General features: G+C 42.5%; 3 protein-coding genes across 3 annotated transcripts; 1 reads left to right on the top strand and 2 right to left on the bottom strand.

The window, feature by feature from the left end:
- Positions 1–1,128: 1,128 nt before the first annotated feature.
- Positions 1,129–2,937, bottom strand: LOC118404279 (zinc finger protein 525-like). Its single transcript, XM_035803345.1, has 4 exons — positions 2,589–2,937; positions 2,247–2,528; positions 1,760–2,012; positions 1,129–1,294 (listed from the first exon to the last, which is right to left on the bottom strand). Exons 1-4 carry the CDS (start codon positions 2,935–2,937, stop codon positions 1,129–1,131), a joined length of 1,050 nt encoding a protein of 349 aa, XP_035659238.1.
- Positions 2,938–6,333: 3,396 nt separating this feature from the next.
- Positions 6,334–18,975, bottom strand: LOC118404551 (squalene synthase-like). Its single transcript, XM_035803705.1, has 8 exons — positions 18,778–18,975; positions 18,022–18,119; positions 17,410–17,593; positions 16,878–17,009; positions 8,242–8,433; positions 7,661–7,837; positions 7,089–7,241; positions 6,334–6,695 (listed from the first exon to the last, which is right to left on the bottom strand). The coding sequence occupies exons 1-8, from the start codon at positions 18,880–18,882 to the stop codon at positions 6,480–6,482; spliced, it is 1,257 nt and encodes a 418-aa protein (XP_035659598.1). The 5' UTR covers positions 18,883–18,975; the 3' UTR covers positions 6,334–6,479.
- Positions 9,272–12,037, top strand: LOC118404552 (atherin-like). The gene is made up of 3 exons (XM_035803706.1): positions 9,272–9,776; positions 9,958–10,101; positions 10,809–12,037. Exons 1-3 carry the CDS (start codon positions 9,468–9,470, stop codon positions 11,550–11,552), a joined length of 1,197 nt encoding a protein of 398 aa, XP_035659599.1. The 5' UTR covers positions 9,272–9,467; the 3' UTR covers positions 11,553–12,037.
- Positions 18,976–19,148: the final 173 nt, after the last annotated feature.

Below are 19,148 nucleotides of genomic sequence, written 5' to 3'. Positions count from 1 at the left end.
TGTTTCAACTGCGAATTTAAAACACTACAAATATCTCCTTCTCTGTACCATGAATTAAGTCTACAAGCTTAGAGCCAATTAGTGAATTACATTATTAAGATGTTCATAATTACAAAGACATTATTTGCATCATCAAGAGAACTTAAGGCTTGGGGAACTTGTCACCTTAAGTTACATCTTTCCTGTCTGTAATATGATCTCCATGAGCTTGCTGAGTTTTCGAAATATAATTCAAAATTGAAAAAAAATGAAAACAAATTTGAATATCACTACTCAATAGTACTTGGTTCAAACAACATCTAGATGTCACTGCATCTTTTCATCTCAGCTTATGGTTTTAGTGTTGCAAAATTAACCTCTTTCAAAACATGTCTGCTAAATTCAGCAACATTCAATTGCTTTGCCTTTGAACTAGCAAATGAAAAAGTCTAAATCATTTTACACTTAGAGACTCATATATGGCTCATATACAGGCATATAATACCTACACCAGTCTTCACAGTGCTAAAAAGTCCATTTTTTGGCACTGGACTGAACTGTGGATACAGAAGTCTTAGTCGCATTGTGGGTACAACCCAGATGTCCAACATCCGGAAATTTCTCTTGTCTGCATACATTTCTTCAAATTCTTGTCACTAATGAAAGAACAGTTTAGAACGATAATCATTACACTTCTTTGTCGGTGTGATTACCTCCAGTTTCGACACGTCGGCCGAGCTCATTTCTTGACTTGTAGCAGGGATTTAACGACAGTATGCTTTAGTAGTCTCTACCAGACTGACTACGCTGGCCATTATAGGGAGAATAATTTGCCAGGGGAGTTTCCAGGCATATTTACCAGTGGCATTAGATAGTATCAAAGCTGGCTAAGGAGTATAGCCGGCCAAAGGTAGTCATCTAACACACTCCTAGGCCGACTTCAGTCCTCAGGTAACTATTGATACCATCTTTGTTAATAATTGCTACCTTAGGATCTGCTTGGACAATAGAGTTTTGCTCCCAGAGGAGTTGGCCAGCTGCACAGCAAAGTGGAGGGGAGACCTGAACTTAGGTGTGGACAGACTCCCCTTGCCAACTTTTTTGCGAATTGTACGATCTCCGCACCACTGTAGGAAGACCTGGTGGAGGCTAGTGCTTCAGCATGTGCTTCTTTAATTGGTCTTTCCTTGCAGCAGAATAATCACAATGGTCACACTTGTGGGGTTTCCTGCCGCCATGAGTTCCCATGTGTCGTAAAAAGTTAAACTTGTCCGCCGTTCTGAACCCACACTCCGCGCATAGGTACGGTTTGTTGCTGGTGTGTTTCAAAAGCACATGCTTGTCAATCCTGCATTTCTGTGCAGCAGAGTAGTCACACTGGCCACACTTGTACGGTTTCTCACCATTATGTTTTCTCATGTGTAATGTTAGGGAATACCTAATGGACGTCCTGTACCCGCACTCAGAACACAAGTAGGGTTTTTCGTCAGTGTGTTTTGTCGTGACGTGTTGGTTTAACGTCCACTTGTTTGCACAAGAGAAGTCGCACTGGTCACACTTGTGGGGTCTCTCACCGGTGTGTTTTCTCACATGGCGGACAAGCCCAGACTGACTTGCCGATCTGTATCCGCAATCCTCACACAGGTAAGGTCTTTCACCGTTATGATTCGTCATGACGTGTTGCTCTAGATGGTGTTTCCGTGCAGCAGAATAGTCACACTGGTCACACTTGTAGGGTTTCTCACCGGTGTGTTTTCTGACATGCCGGACAAGCCCAGACCGAGTTGCTGATCTGTATCCGCAATTCTCGCACAGGTAAGATCTCTCACCGGTGTGTTTCGTCGCCACGTGTTTGTCCATCTGGCATTTCTGTGTAGAAGAGTAGTCACACTGGTTACATTTGTAATTGTAGGGTTTCTCTCCTTTGTGTGTTTTCGTGTGCTTATTGAGGGATGACTTGTTCTTGGCTCTGTACCCACATTCCCCACAGATGTAGGGCTTCTCACCGGTGAGATTTATCTTGGTATGTTCGTCTAGTTTAGATTTTTGTACAAACAAATAGTTGCACTGGTGTCCTTTATGGCGTTGATCCCCAGAGTGTCTTCTCACCGCATGTCTGGAAAGAACAGACTTATAAACAGTCCTAAATCCACACTCTTCACACATGTAGGGCTTCTCTCCTGTATGTTTTGTCATGATGTGTATGTCTAGATACTGTTTACGCGCAGAGCAGAAGTCACACTGGTCACATTTGTAAGGTTTCTCGCCTGTGTGAGTCCTCATGTGTCGGGTCAGGCCAAACCTAGTGACTGTCCTGTGTCCGCACTCCCCACACATGAAGGGTTTCTCACCAGTGTGTTTTACCATTACGTGTCGGTCTAAAGTGTATTTCGTCGAAGCAGAGTAGTCGCACTGGTCACATTTGTACGGATTTTCCCCTGTATGTTTCCTTGTGTGTACAATGAAGGAAGTTTTGTCAGCTGTCTTGTATCCACACTCCCCACACACAAAGCGTTTTTCATCGGTGTGCTTCATCGTAACGTGGTGGGCTAGATGGCATCTCTGTGTAGCAGAATAGTCACACAGGTCACATTTGTAGGGTTTCTCACCTGTATGTGTTCTGATATGTGCAGCTAAGGAAGACTTGTCAACTGTCCTGTATTGGCATATCTCACACTTGTAAGGTTTCTCCCCTGTATGTTTTCTCATGTGGATCATTAGGTAAGAACTTTTGGTAGTCCTGTATCCACACTCACCACATATGTACGGCTTCTTACCGGTGTGTTTCACCATGATGTGTTGTTTGAGGTGGTCTCTTCGTGCAGCAGAATAGTCGCACTGATCGCACTTCATGGGTTTTTCTCCTGTGTGTTTTCTGACATGTCGTGTGAGGTGGCCCCTGCACGTTGTCCTGTATCCGCACTCTTCACATATAAAAAGTTTGGTAGATTCTGCCATTTTAGGTTTCTGACACCGACAGATTCATAAAGATATGATAAGACTCCTTCCTCAGCTGCCTGCCAAAACTCTATGCCCTACTGCATGCCGTTCATTTCCTTGTTCATGACGTTATTGTTCGGCTACCATCCCGTCTTCCTGGGTCTGTTGTCTGCACCCGTTGTTGCTCGTCTCCTTCACAAAATGCTCGATGGTTGTTTTTGTACTCCTGGTTGGTTCAGCCCTTTCTAATTGAAATGGCAGTAAGACACAGAAATAAATCAACAAAAATAATCATAATTACAGATATCTCATCAGTTTCTAAAGGCCACATTCTTATATTGTCAAAGAAGGAACAATGGACAAATAATACGTGACCCCCTCCCTCTGAAAACATGCACAATGACATTTAGCAGTTTTGATATTGTTTTCGAGCTACTGTGAGCTACATGCCTTTATCATTTGCATGCAGTTTTGTCCCTACAACAAACCCGATTTCATTCGAGTTATTAAGTCTGCATAAAGAGAAATACAGCCGGGGCTATAGTTATAGCCATAGGCTATCAAACTGGTTAAACTGGACATGATTCAACTGGACAATTCAAATGGTTACACAATTGTGTAACCATTTGAAGGTGAATTTTCACCGATTATTTTATACCATATCAGAGATTTTGCAAGAAACATGAAGAGAGTCCTTCCTTTATAGCCTATGATTGTTAAGAAAAGGACTAATTCTTCTTATGCCTTTATTCATTGCTGTTTTCGGCAATGCCGGTAACGTCTTACTTTGAAAATCAACGTTAACCCTCTCAGCACGAGAAGCCACTATCGTGGCTTTCCCATAGGACGCGAGAAGCCACGATCGTGGCTTCAGGTTTAATTCCGGCGGGAAATTCAAACTGACTACTGTGAAATGGGAAATTTGGCAGAGTCTGCCAATCAGGATGCTTGTATCTTTGACCAACCAGAAAGGATGTAGCATTTGAGCCCTGTTTCTGAGGCCTCCAGCGTGTGTTTTGGCTTCAGTTTTCTACAGGTTTATTTAGTAAATTTAGCAGAAATGGAGACAATTTGGTGGATAATTTTGTTGGTGGCTTACAGGAGTGATGACAGGGAAGTCCTTGAGGGACAGCAAGGCAAACACCCAGCTGTTTTTGTTGAGATCAAATGAGCTGATATCACCGTGTCTAATGAGTTCTACATGCATGCTTCCTTGTTGTTTTTCTTGGGCATGAGGAGGACCAGGTCAGGTCAGAAAGGTCACTGGTCTCAATTGACATTTTAGATACTCTGATACCTGTTTCTCTACCCAAGTCATAAGTAATAGGATTTATTTGACTCCCTGATATGTGGAGAACATCCAGAAAAATAATTTGCCATTTAGCACAAGGCATATTCATTATTTCAATAGTACAACTACAGGTGTGGGGAGGGGGGCACAACTGTTTATTGGGGTGAACATTTGTTTATCAACACTGAACTTATTTGAAATCATGCTTTGATTTTTAGTATTTGGTCATTCTAACAGCATACCAGCATTGTGTATGTATAATTGAGTATTTCTACATAGTTTTATGATAAATGACACAAAAAACTCAGTCCCTAGCCAAATGTTTTCTTTTGTGAAGCTTTTTTTGGGAGTGTTGCAAATGTGTTTTTGAGTGGTTTCCATGACGATTGCTGTCCTCAGATTGATGGTATGATATTTATTTTGCTTGTTTTGGAAAGGCCATTCTGTGAGCTTTCCAGCAATATATAGTTTTCCTAGTCTACTCCTTACATAACAGCTGTAATAATAATACACAAAAAGTACTAATTGACACCTGTATAGACTGAAATTATATGTCGTATATGGTATACAGGAAAAAATTTTATGACGTGTTGAGAGGGTTAAATAAACTGTTTGTTCCCAACTGTTTGACGCCACCTGATGAAGTGAACTCAGTGAACTGTCTACAAACTAGTAGTTACGTACCGCCGCATAGACGTAACCAAGTAAGTTTCAAAAGTACACAAATGCCTTACCTGTCGGTCTATGGCCTCATGTGATAAGTTCCTTTTAGAATGTTTAGTTTAGTAGAAGATTGGAGATGTTTTTCTTATGAGACGAGTCAGACAACACAAAATGCCGGACGGCAAGCATGGTGAGCAAACAGGTCAAAAGGTTAAAGTTGAAAAACCTGATACACCGTTTAAAAGGTCGATGTGCTGATCACCGTTGAACGATCTTTCAACATATGTACCCAAGGTGTCTTTTGAATGTTTTTCTGGAGTTTAATGAGTTTTCATTATTATATGGAAATATGATACGATTTAGGTGATTGCTATTAATGTGAATAGACAAAAAGACAATGGTGAAATCCAAAAGATTTTACGGAAAATCTGTGATGTCACCCAAGCATGCCTTTAACCCCCAAATTTAGACTTGACTGTTACCCAAGCCCTCTAATACGTCCAAAGACTTGGCAAAAAGGCCCAATTATGAAATTCCGTCAAATCAACAAGGGAGAAATGGCGTTAATTAATATATTGGAAAAAAATAGTTCTTTGGTTTGTTTTTTTTTCAAATTTTCTCTGTGCATTTTCATTTTCTGAGTGATATTTACATTTATTTTAAATCTTCAGATTCTACCATCCAATGCTAGTGCAATCGACTTTTGTTCATTACATTGATTTATTAGATTACATAGATCAGACTGTACTTTATGGAGGAAAGCAGCCTAACAAGTCGATCTATGCAAATTAGTTAAGGGGGGGTCTAAGGTAAGGTAGGATTTGTTCTCAACAAATCACTTAGATAATGATAAGGGACTAGCCTAAAGATAAAGTGCCTCAGGACAGATATAAACAACACCATTTATCAGTTATCACCATTTTTATACCATCAAAATGACCTTAATTCACAAAAATAGATAGTGTAATATTTGTATAATATTGCCTCAAAGGTATGGCTATGATGTACAATTCCTCTCATCAAATACTTTTAAAGTAAATCTGAATTCAAAGTTATGCTATAATTGACGGCACAGTCATTATCACTATTCACTTTTGAAGTGCTTAGAATTGGCAGAGTCAAATTTCCCCTTACACAGAATTATTCTGCTGTTTAGACAAGAAGATACTTCATTACTCAATAGATTGCAAAAATTTCAAGTTAACATAAATAGTGTGATAACTAATAATAGGATGGTAAATTCATAGAATATGCATATCTTATAATCATAGAATGTTTATTTCCTAACTTATGAATGTATGCATATCTTATAACAATTCATCAATAGTTATTATAAAATTTATTGTCATCAGTAAAAATTTAACAGTGGTATTGTTGTGTTAACTGGATAGTGAGTGACTGAGTGTGAAGAAATATTTACACTTTTTTGTAACATTCATTACAGAATTTTTCTGCTGTACTTTTAATAGTAGACAAGAAAAGACTTCACTAATTAATGGATTGTACACATACTAATTTTTCATGGTTTGGGGCTAGTGAATTGCTTTCTGAAAATGCCAGGATATTGAATTCTATGGGCTATGAAAGATTGCCAGAGATTTTATTATCATTTCCAGTCCAGGTAGTGGTCGTATATCCAGTGTATCTGTGTCCAGTATTGCCATGTGATAGCTGCGACCACCAGCGCACACGACACGTGTAGCGGGGTCAGGGTGCGCTGGACTGAGAGGGCGTGGCTCGTCTCCGTCAGCTGTCGGATCGTGTCAACCGTCTCCATGGTAACGCTGTACGAGGGGTCCTGCAGGGTCATTTTGCTGAAAATCTGAAAAAAGAAGCACAAAGTCACAATTTAATATATAGGGCATAATTTGCATAGTTATGATTTTCAACTAGCAAAGAGGTTTTGTCATTGGCCTACCTGTATTTGCAATGTTGACACTTAGACTCCAATTATGATAGAAAAAAGAATTTACTGCCCTATTTTGTCTTGACATTTTGTATAAGATAATTAGCTAACCCATTCTTAGTGTGATGTATAAAAGAAATAAATATCCGAACAAAAGTAGAAATTTACTTGAACATGTTAAAAGATTTCCTGTAGGACTCTATCATATGGAATTTCTACTAAAAACTACCATACGTGAGGAACAAGCAGCTCAAGAAACTAGTTAAGAATAGATCACGAAAAATACACTGATAGAAATCAAGTTTTTACCTCCTCGCAGAAGGGTCTCATGATGCCCTTGAAGTTCTCCATGCTTGTTGCATGGATCATCATCTTCACAGCCTCTCCCTTCCTGATCTTCACCACACCCCGGAACACCTTGGGGTTGTTGTAGCAACGGGCTAAGGTTGCTATGGCCATCACCTAGGCAACGTAAAGTTAACAAATATGTATCCAACTCACATTGACTGACACAGTATATGTATAAACTTCATAAAACTTTCAGTTTTAAGCTGCAAGACGAGCATTTAGGCACTGAGCCAATATTCAGATGGCAGCGAGTATCTAAGATGAGGCTAAGAAAATATCACTGGCTGGGTGGCCTAGCCTGGTGGACAGCCCAGCCTTTTCTTTAAACCCTTTTTGAAGCCAATGATCATGAGTGCAACAACTTTCAATCGTTTTTTGTGAGCAATTTTGTTTTCTCATTCTACATGCCTTGCTGATGTACAACATAGTTATATTAATTCTGTAAAATGGTCAATTCAACGTTTCAATCAAATCTAATATAAATGTCATAATGATTATGCAATGCAAGCATTCCGTCAATAGTGTTGTTTTACCTGAGGTATGGCGCAGAAGTTGAAGACACTCTGGTTGCGTAACCTGGACATGTACTTCAGTACATCAGGAACATGTAGCAGCGCGTTTGTCACCAGCTCATTCAAACACCACAGGGCATTCTGGGACATCTCGGGCTGTCTGAAGTCAGACAGCTTCTTTGCATGTTTACTCCAAACCTGTGACAAATAGAAAATATCATCTATGCATAATTTATACTCTGTCACAATCCATTTATTTATCTATTTATTCAATATTGTCTGCACGACCAAACATCAAATCACTGAGCTGAAAAACCAAGAAAGAAAATAAAAAACATTGTTGAGCTGCATCAAATGTATTTGCCCTTGGTGCTGAATGCTATCCGCAAAGGTAAACACACTCGTCTCTGAATATCATTCACAGACATACACCCATCACTAGTGCTGGTGTTGGGCACCATCAAAACAGAGGACACTGTCTCTGTTGCTGAACATGATTCACATAAACCTATCACTGAGCTGAAAGACCAACCAATCACTTACAGGACTGCAAGAACTACTAACCAATCACAGAATGTACTGAGATAATGACATCACTGTACCTGTCTTGGCCAGAACTCCCTTCCATCCACCTGGTCCTCCAGGTAGTCCCTGATGATGTTAGTTTTCTGCAGGAACAGACCCATGGAGTTGGCCAGGTCCGTATCCTCCCCAACCAGCTCATCCTCGAACTCCGACCCAGAGAAGAGCCGGGACAGTCCGATTCCTACCAGTCCTGCAACGTAGTGACAGTACTGGAAAAAAATATATAGTTGGGATGAGATGTTGATTCCACTTATCTAATAAAGCTTGGCATGGAGAGTATTTCAGTTTTACTTTCGTTCCATTGCCTTTAACCTCCCCAAAGTCAGATACCCATTTTTACATCTGGGTGGAGTGAGCAGGTTGCTGTTATCTCCCACATAGTCCAGACACTGCACCTCCTCTGTCTGAGTGATGTTCCTATTGGAAGTTTGCTGACTAGAACTAGAACCAAACATATCTGTCCTTGGTGCTGTACATCATCCTCACATTACCAAATATCCCTGTCCTTGGTGCTGAACACCCACCATCCTCACGTTAACGGACATACCTGTCCTTGGATCTTGTCTGATCTTTACTGATTTTTTAGGGTTTACTGATGTTGGGGTTTATGTTAGGGTTTACATTGATACATTGATACTCTGTCAGCAGGGTTAGCCCTTTGTAATAGCCAAATGCTAGTTAGGCAGCCCTGGCTGTGCATGCTGAACAGCCAAACCAATAAATTAAAAATTAATAGATGCTCCATAGAATAGTTAGGCCTAGGAAAAAAAATGCTGTGTTTCCTGTTTCAGTCCTGAAAGAATTAGGGTCTGTAGGTAGGGATTATCTTTTTTTTTCCTTTTTTTTTTTTAGGCTAGCCAAAATTCTAGTGATACATATTTACAATACAGTTGAACAAAGTAAACTGAAATGTATGATTACACTTGTCTTTCAATGTCAAACTTTAATTTTGTGCATGATAGATACATTTATCCTTCATTAGATGGGACAAGCAGTGTTTTACTTCAATAGGAAGCAGGCTAAATAAAAATTCTAACTGGAAGCTATTCGCAGCGCTACACCTGTTCCCGCACGCCTCAGTCAGGTGGTTAATTAACCCAATTTTGGGAAGTAACCAATCAGAGGGATTATGCAAATAAGTATGTATGCTAATGAAGGCTAGGGTATAAAAGTAGAGAGCTTTAGAGTAAAAGGCGCGCAGTTAGACTTCGGGTGCGGACGCACGAGGCTGTCGGAGAAAATCATGGCGCAAGCCCCGCACGCCCCTCCTCCGGGGGCCATCCAAGCATTGCTGGCAGGACAGGGCCCACCGGTGCCGGCAGCACCTCAACAAGCAGTCCAACAGGCAGCGGGGCAAGGTCCGCAGGCAGCGGGGCAAGGTCCGCAGGCAGCGGGGCAAGGTCTGCAGGCAGCGCAAGCTCCGCAGGCCGCGGGGCAAGGTCCGCAAGCCGCCCCCCAGCACGCGGCGGTACCCCCAGCGCCACCCCCAGCGCCACTTCAGCCAGTAGGACAAGGACAAGGGGCCGGAGCGCCGATTGTGCAGCAGGGACAGGTAGTGTCGTTCACGATTTTGTTGGTGACTTCGTGGTTACTCTTTGTACGTAGTGAGTGGGGGAGGGCGAATAAGGAAAGTGGGGAGGGCGTTCTCTTTTATTGTAGTGTGGCGGAGGAGTGGTTAGGAATGTCGCAATTTTAAGTATGTTAACGTTGTTTTTTGGTGGTTTCTACCCCAGGGGCAGCAGCAAATACCCCCTCAACAGCCACCAGCGGCACCTCAGGGTGCAGCTGCACCGCAAGCACCCCCGGGATTACCTCCACAAGTCCAGCAGGCGGCTGGAGTTCAGCCGGATGGTGCCCCTCCTATCCCACCGCAAGAGGTAAAAAGAAGTTTCATGCTGGTTTTGACCTAAGTAGAAAGATTTTAGCGCTAGATTGTGTGTTTGGTTACATGCTTCCGGGTAGTTAAAAAAAAAAAAATTTTTTTTTTTTTAGTTCGTTGTTTACTAGCGTGTTTACAAGTATTGTTTGAAATTTGTTAGGGCGGTTTTAGCCTGGTGACAGACTGTGTGGTCAATAGTTTGTGGTAGTAGCATGTGTGGTTGACAATTTACATGATTTAGCCTGTGTGGCTGACAATTCACATGATGTAGCCTGTGTGGCCAGTAACCTGTGTGGTTATTAGTTGGGGATAGTAGCCTGTGTGGCTGACAATTTGCATGATGTAGCCTGTGTGGCCAGTAACCTGTGTGGTTATTAGTTGGGGATAGTAGCCTGTGTGGCTGACAATTTACATGATGTCGGACAATTTTACATGATGTAGCCTGTGTGGCCAGTAACCTGTGTGGTTATTAGTTGGTGGTAGTAGCCTGTGTGGCTAACAAGACGCATGATGTAGCCTGTGTGGCCAATAACCTGTGTGGTTAATAGTTTGGGGTATTGTAGCATGTGTGGCTGATCTCACATGTTGTAGCCTGTATGGCTAATTTATTTGGTGTGAAAGGTATTTTATGTACTTTTTCCTGTGTGGAAATTAGCCAGTGTGGCTGAAAAAATTGAAGGCATGTTTCTGCTTTTATTCTTGCAGGAACTTGCGCAGTTGGTAAGATCCCTTCAGGCTACAGTGGAGGGGTTCCAGAGGGGGCAAGTGGGAATGAGAGCCATTTTGAGAGATATAAGGAGCATCGTACAGCGGCCAGACGCGCTGTTTGATGCTGCCTCAGCCATGCAGCTGGTGGAGGACTTGGCGGCGGCCGCTAAGAGGGAAGGACATAGAAAAGCGGACGATTATCAAGCGGCAGCAGAACTTTTTAGAATGAATCGTCACGATCCTAACCTTAAGGCGGCGTTGAGGGAAATGTATGCAACTGATGCAGAAAGAAAGGTTGGAAAGCGTGTTGGGGGGATCCTGGAGAATTTAAGTAATAAGGGTAACCAGGCAGTTTCATCTGCACCAGCACTTGGGTCGCGGCAACAGTCGGGACAGTGTGGGCTGATGCAGCAGCGGTGGCAACCCTATGTCCCGCAGGGTTTCTTCAGCCCGCCTCAGCCATTTTCTAACGCAGTACCACAGCAATGGCTTTCCAACCTTCCCCAGATAATTCCCAATCTGGGTTTGCAGAGTTTCCCCAGCCAGCAGTGGAGCCCCAACCTGGGCCAGCAGGGCTGCTCTGGCCAGGGCCAGCTCTGGAACTCCAATCCGCCTCAGTTTGGAAATAGCAACCAATTTCAACAGGCTAGCAGTAGAACCAGGCGGTGTTATGGATGTGGAAGTAATAGGCATTTGATAGCGAAATGTCCCGAGAAGAGGGGTAGGATGAAAAAGGAGTAACATTTTTGTTTGTACTATTATTGTTATGGAGAATGAAGCAATTTTGTAACACTGTTGAATTGTATGTTTTTTCTTTGGAAGTCAGTGATCGTGCCCGATGCGAGTTGGTAAGAACATGCTGTTGAAAGATTATAGTGTGCTGTTTGTTGCATTTTGAACAATTTGATGTGAAGATGTAAAATATGTTGGATAATCTGGTTGTCAAAATTGAAGAAGTACTGAATTTGTAATAGTTTGTTGATGAGAATATAAGGTTAACGTGTTTTGTGTGAAATATTCGGTCGACGAGATTTTCTTCAATATGTATGTTGTACCGGTGATATTGATTTCAGAAGATTCGTATATATTAGAGATGACTTAAAATTGTATTGAGTATTGCAAGTTCTCTCAGTAACAATGAAAAGTTTGAGAGAGGCATTTGAACAGATAATGGACCTGGACTGGACTGGACTGGACGTGAATAAAAAATGTTTTGGCAATTTTTATATGGCAATTTCTTCTTTTGAGATGTGTCTCGCTCTTTTAGAGTCGTAGGATAGTTTATTTTCGTGTTATTTAAAAAAGAAAAAAAAAAAAAGAAAAAATAAAAATTTCTGTTCTGGTTTTATCGTCATGGCAAACACCAGGGGCTTTCCTGTTCCCTTATCCCCACCTTTGTGGGTTGGTGTTTCCCAGGGCTGAAAAAATTACTGTTGGTTTTTTAAAAGTTTACAGAATTTGAATTTCGTTCTTTGATTCTTTACAGTGCACTCGTGGTAAGGGTAACATTCATTTGGCACAGAAGTTTCCCAACGTGCACTTTGACCCTGAGACGGCAGCCAAGTGTAAGCGAGTGAGCCACTCATGGGTAACTTTTGATGGGAAGCCCTGGGACAACACCAACCCCCCAGCTCCCACCTTCAGCGACGTTTTGGAGGGGACGTGCCATGGAAATGCCACTATGTTGAAGTTTAGAAATCCATCACACTTTATAGCAGGGAATATACATAAATATCCAGGAGAATGGGAGTTGATCCTAAGGGAACATGCAGATAGGGAATTATTGATGAAATGGATCAGAGAAGGCGTTGATGTGGAAGATTTTATTGTGCCATTTAAGGGCTCGTGGCAAGGCCAATATTATGATGAATTGTATCCGCCAAAAAGGCTGTTCCCTAATGGATCTTCGTGTAATCAATTTGTAGATTTCATTTCTGAAACGATTGAGGACCGCTTAAAAACGGGGGCTGTTCAGCTGTGGGGTAAAGTAGGGGAAGTAGACCCGCCACATTTGGTGATGCCTTTAACGGTTGAGCCATCAAAACCTCGATTATGTTGTGACATGCGGTTCCTCAATCTTTTCACAAAGAAGGTACCTTTTAGCTTGGATAAGTTGATGGATGTCACGCGTTATATAGAGAGAGGTTTCTTCCAGACCAAATGTGACGACAAGTCAGGCTACGATCACGTGACCATCAAAGAGCGGTCTAGAACTCTGTTAGGTTTTCAATGGCAGGGTTTTCTATTTGTTTGTGCAAGCCTCCCATTTGGCTGGGCCTTGTCCGCTTGGATCTTTCACACGATAGGTTTAGCGGCAACAAGTTATGTAAGGAAGTTGGGAGTTCCAGCTGCTCAATATATAGATGATAGACATGGGGGCCAGTTGGTAAGACCAGGACAAGCTAAGGTATTAGATAAGGACACATGTTTCAAGTTGGCGGAACAAGCCATCTTCTTGTTGGCGTCACTCTTGGTTAGGCTAGGATATTTCCTAAATTTAGAAAAGTCGGTCCTGATCCCAACACAAGTCCTCACTTTCCTGGGGATGATTGTCAACTCGATTCTGCTGTCTTTTGCTATCCCCGTAGTAAAGAAAGACAAGTTTGAGGATCTCAGAGTACAGATTCTAAGGGAAGGTAAGGTACAGGTTAAGATGCTACAGAAGTTTGTGGGGAAGGTGGTTTCATTTGCTGTGGCCGTGCCAGGAGCATTGTTATTCACTAGGGAGTGTAATGCAGCTATATCTCAGGCAATTCGTAAGAATCAATTGATTTATGTAAGAGGGGACTTAAGAAAGGAGATTGAACATTGGAGCTTCTTACATGATTGGACAGGGACTTTCCCCTGGAGAGATGAGAAGCATGTGGCTGTCAAAGTGGCTTCGGATGCATCTAACGCGCGCTGGGGGGGTGTGATACACCCGGGGAGTGATGCCCAGGTAGTGGTTGGAGATGCGTGGTCATCACAAGAGAGAAATTTGCACATTAATGTTAAGGAAGCTTTGGCAGTTAAGTATGTTTTGGAAGCAGGGGGAGCAAGGTTTGAGAATGCTAGAGTGAGGATGGAGGTAGATAATCAAGCATTGTTGTTTGCATGGAGGGCACAAGGTAGAAAATCTAAGCAGATGTTTGATGTCCTGAAAGAGATCTTTTTCTTAACTATGCGCCTGAACTGCTCATTGTCAATGTATTATGTTAGTTCGTTGGAAAACCCAGCGGATGCACCGTCCAGGACCTTTGCGGAAGGGGACATGACTCTGACGGATAAAGCATGGGGAATTTTGCAGGCAAATTGGGGCCCATACGGTATTGATTGTATGGCGTTGCCATCAAATTCAAAGCTCCCTGATTTTGTGGCCCCGTTCCCTGTCCGGGGAGCAAAGGCAGTGGATTTCTTTGCCCAGCAGCTAGGGGAGGATTTCTCTAAGTGGGGTAAAGGGTATGTGTTTCCACCGGTGCAGTTGGTAGGTCAGGTGGTTAATTTCATTAAACAATGCGGATATTCGTGCACGCTGGTGGCACCTCAAACCTCCCCGGTAGAGTATTGGTGGCCTATTTTGAAGGCTTTAGCGGGCAAGCGCATCTTGTTAGGCCGCAAGGGAGAGAGTGGGGTAGTCAAGATTCCCTCGCCGGAGGGATGGTCTCCACGTCGTCTGGAATGGGACTTATGGGCGTGGGAGATCTGACAGAAAGGATTGTAGCAGAGACATGCATATAGGGGAGGATCTAAATAAGGGGAGTTTTGGCAAGTTAAGATATTCTTACAAAATGTATAATTTCTATGTATCTCCTAGAAGGAGAGATCCAATAAAGGACTTTGACAACACAGTTATGGTCATCATTTATTTATTTTCACAGGTGCTACCAAGAGCCCCAAGATTGTGCGGCCCAGCAGTAGCATGTCCAGAGTGTGGACACGCAAATGACGAAACTTTTAATTTCTGCCAAATGTGTGGTTACAAGAGAAAACGTTTAGGTGTGAGTAGGGGTAGTTTGCTCCAGCAAGTAAATGTAGAGGAGCTGGACGCCAGAATTACGCAACTACAGCAGGATGTTACCAAGTATAAAAAACAAAAGTCGGCATTGCAGAAGGAGTTAGAAGGGTTTTTGGCGTCTCTCCCGCAAGCAAAAGATCTGATGTCAGCCTCCCCGCAGGATCTGTTAAGGTTCCTGGTGTGGAAGGACTCTAAGGGAAAGACAAAAGTACATGTTAGTTCATGCCCTTCATTAGGTTCATCTCAGGCAGAGAACTGTGCCTGCCCTCAGAGGTTGGCAGCAGGTACAGTAGATGCAATGATAGGAAAGCTTAGGGCAATATTTGCAGCTAGTGGCAGGGTAGGTGATTATAATGATGGGGCGAGTATGGGAAACCCTGCGGTGCATAGGAAGATAAAGGACTACCTAGCAGCTATTAGGAGAGAACAGTCGAGAGCTTTGGTATTTCCAAAACAGGCCATCCCCATATTTCCAGATAAGTTGGAAAAATTGGCTGTGTACATTAATGATAAGTTATCGGTAGAAGGTATTTCTCCAAGGGATATATATACGCTGGTGAGGGACATTGCATTTTTCAAGGTGGCTATGTTTGCGGGGGATAGATTCAATGATCTTGGCCTTACCAAGGTCAATGAGATCATGATGTACCCGGATAAGAGTGGTTTATTGTTTAACCACACTGAGGGTAAGACGGTTAGGTCTGATAGGCCAAATGTGTTTGGGTTAAAAAGGTTGGAGAATACCATGATTTGTCCAGTTAAAGGCCTGGAGATATACTGGGAGGTGTGTAAGAGTTTAGGGTTATCTCTCCTTACAGGCTACGTATTCAGGGCTACTTCTGTAAGAGGTGAAGTTACAGAGAACCCGTTCTCGGCAGGGGCGGCAGAAGCTAGGTTGAGGATACATTTAAAGGACGCAGGTATCTACGAAGGGGAGTCAGGGCACAGTTTTAGATCAGGTTGTGCCCTGACTTTGGCTTTAGCTGGGTCATCTAAGCAGGACATAATGGCCCATGTGGGGTGGTTCGCTGAACCAACAGCAGAGCACTACTTGAAACTAGCTAAAGTACTTAAGGTGAATAGTCCGGCAGGTAATATGGCAGCCGCATTAAATGAAGGGGAAGGAAGGGGTTCAGGTATCAATTCCCTGATCAAGTTGTACAAAAACCTGAATGATTTGAAAGGCTTTGTTCCGTTGTGTCAGAAGATGGGATGAAGGATTGACAATGGGAGGAGTGGCGGAGAATGGCAGTCCGCATTGGAAAGGAAATAAAGTTTAAAAAAAAAAAAAAAAAAAAGTGTGTGTATCTGGCCTTAATGATAATAGCAGGGAAGTTTTTAAGTAGGTTTGGGAGAAGAGGAAAGGATAGGTTGGGGAAAGGATTGGGGAAGAGGGGATATGTGAGGATGAGAGCTCAAGGGGGGCAAGAGTGAAGAAGCAGGTCAGGAGGATGGGGACTTTTTCCGCACTCCTTATAACTCCATCACCTGGCTGAGGGGGCGGGAATGGGTGTGGCGCTGCGAATTATCCCACTATTCGCAGCGCTACACCTGTTCCCGCACGCCTCAGTCAGGTGGTTAATTAACCCAATTTTGGGAAGTAACCAATCAGAGGGATTATGCAAATAAGTATGTATGCTAATGAAGGCTAGGGTATAAAAGTAGAGAGCTTTAGAGTAAAAGGCGCGCAGTTAGACTTTGGGGAAGGAAAGCACGAGGTTGTTGGGAGAAACAGGCGAAAGGTAAAGGCCAAGGGGGAGACAGGAAGTGGGTTAGGTAATATGGAGGTATGAAGAGAGAAGAAGGGGATGCTTTCTTTTCCCCCTCCCTCCCACCCTCGGTTTGTAGGCTCATAGTAGGCATTCGCCTCGTTCTCCGGTCAGGGATGGGGACTTTTTCCGCACTCCTTATAACTCCATCACCTGGCTGAGGGGGCGGGAATGGGTGTGGCGCTGCGAATTATCCCACTATGTGACTCCACTGCCCACCTAAAAAAAAAGTCTAGGGTCGGCAGGTTTTTTTAGGGTAGGTAGGGAAACAGGAAACACAACATTTTTTTTCCTAGGCCTTACCTTATCCCAGTCTGCCAGTGTATCCACATCACTCCTCTGTACAAACTCTGCCATGCCTGCCCCCATCCGCCTGCAGATGTCAGAGATCACTTCTTGGTACAGGGGCTTCAGCTTACGGAACTCCTGAGAAATCTGAAAATACAATTTCTACGTTAAATTTCATTCCCTCTTTTCCCCCTGTACTGTATAGGTACTGACAGTAAAAGAAGGGTGAAGAGAAGTAGTAATGCTTCAGTAAGACAGTAAAAGCTGATTTACTGAATTTATTCTGTCAGTAATCCATCAGAACTAGACATAACTTGACAGTAAATTTTCAGTAGTAATGGTTTGCAAGGTAGAAAATAGAATTGGTGAATAGAATCTTTTTTCAGTCAGGCTAAAAAGAAATCCTGGAAAGAATGGAGGGGTTCCTATTGAGTGGTAAAGACACCTTAGTTGTGTGAAGCTATGAGTGTAAAAAAAAACCTTTGAGGCAGTATTCAGCAGATTAGCCATTGTTCGCAGTCTCACAGGGGTTAAAAGAATAACTCACTGTTGGAAAATCTTCCAGAACTTTCTTGTCTTTCTCGTTGCTCTCCATGAACCTCCAGGCGGGGTCCTGTAGGTAGGTATGGAAACTGTGCAGCATGTCCAGTTTGGTGTCCAGGGGGATGGTCATGTCATCCTCCACTGTGTCCAGTGCTCTCAGGACAAGGTAGAATATACACACTGCATCTCTGGAAAAAAAGTAAAATGGACATTATACTATTTACAGAAAAAATGAGTAGGATATATTGCAGAGGCCGAATACACTTTGCACAAAAAGTTTACAAAACTTTATCTATGATTGCTTTGTTTTCAAGCTTATCACCACACCAGCAAATTTGAGCAAACGGGCCTATGATACGCCATGATTTGTATCCCCTAAGTTGTGATTTGGACCCCCTATGCCATGACTTGCTTCCCCTATGCTGTGATTTGGGCCCCTACGCTGTTTCAACTAGTATGGGAGCTTTTCTGTCGTTATGAAACAAAGGTACAAAAGGCTGGCTTTATTTCATTAATTTTGCCAATCAAAATGCATGGGTTATAAACAAAAGAATGTAAAAAAAAACTGATATTCTTTAAGACCGATCATAACTGCTATAACCTTATAATTACTAACCTGAGATCACCATCGAGAGCTTGAGTGACGGCAGCGAAACTCCTGCTGGTCTGGTTCAGGTACTGATAACAGGTGCGCATGCTGGGACACATCTGGTCCTGCAGAGATAACAGGGCAAACATTTTATATAAGAAAACTTCTGAGCATTTCTTAAGGAGGGTCGCCCGATGGCAAGGAACGTGAATTTTTTTTATTTGACATCTCTGGGTGATGAAACAGACTTTTGGAACTTTATAACACATTAACGGATTAGCACGTTGAACAATTTATTGCTAGCTGACATGACGTATGACGACTCACTTTTTTGTAAAAACATTTGAGTAATCTACATTTTGCACTACAATGTGTGTCTGTATGAACACATTGTTTAAACTGTTTTAACTGTGATGCATGTGTATTTGATGGATCGATTCGAGCGAAATCTAAGAAAAAATTAGATAATAGAAGACAATTCCTACAAACCGATTTTATTTTTTTTATGTACCGTAATACGAAAACAACATTAATTTAAAAGGCCCATAAAGATTTGCCAAAGATCTAACTCACGAGTCGACGTTATCCCTAAAGCGATCGATCATATCTTGCGCCCACTCAAAAACTGTCAAGATTTTGTCCCAAAAAAATATTAGCTTCGATATAAACACATGAAACTGATGACAACTCGGCGAAGGTGATATTGAAAAATCTCTCTTGTATTTGATTAATTTAAAGGATTAACATTTTAGTACCAAGGCCATGAACCAAAAGACAACTCACGTAATGACATTTCGCCTGGACTGTTTCGCACCCTCCTAGCTTGAATTTCAGCAGCGAATAAATCTCTTCGGGATGCCCCGCTAGCATAGAACGCATGAGATCCATGTTGGATCTTGTCACTGTCTTAAGAACTGCAAGAAAAGCCCAAGAAATGGAGCTTTCTTGCACCTAAACTTAGCTTTTCATAAGTCTGACCTATATAATGAGTAGAGGAAAACCTGGTGACTAGATCTGTGTTGTGATTGGTCAAAAATCCCACCTGAGGAAGTCCTGACCAATCAGAGACGCCGGTAGAATAAGGCGATCCTGTGTGCTCTTGTTCCCAGTAATAAGTCTTTTCGTAAAATGCATGGAATGTACTATGAATCAAT

Source organism: Branchiostoma floridae, chromosome 17, assembly GCF_000003815.2.
Source record: "Branchiostoma floridae strain S238N-H82 chromosome 17, Bfl_VNyyK, whole genome shotgun sequence".
NCBI lineage: Eukaryota > Metazoa > Chordata > Leptocardii > Amphioxiformes > Branchiostomatidae > Branchiostoma > Branchiostoma floridae.
This window is presented reverse-complemented; position numbering and strand designations above follow the sequence as displayed.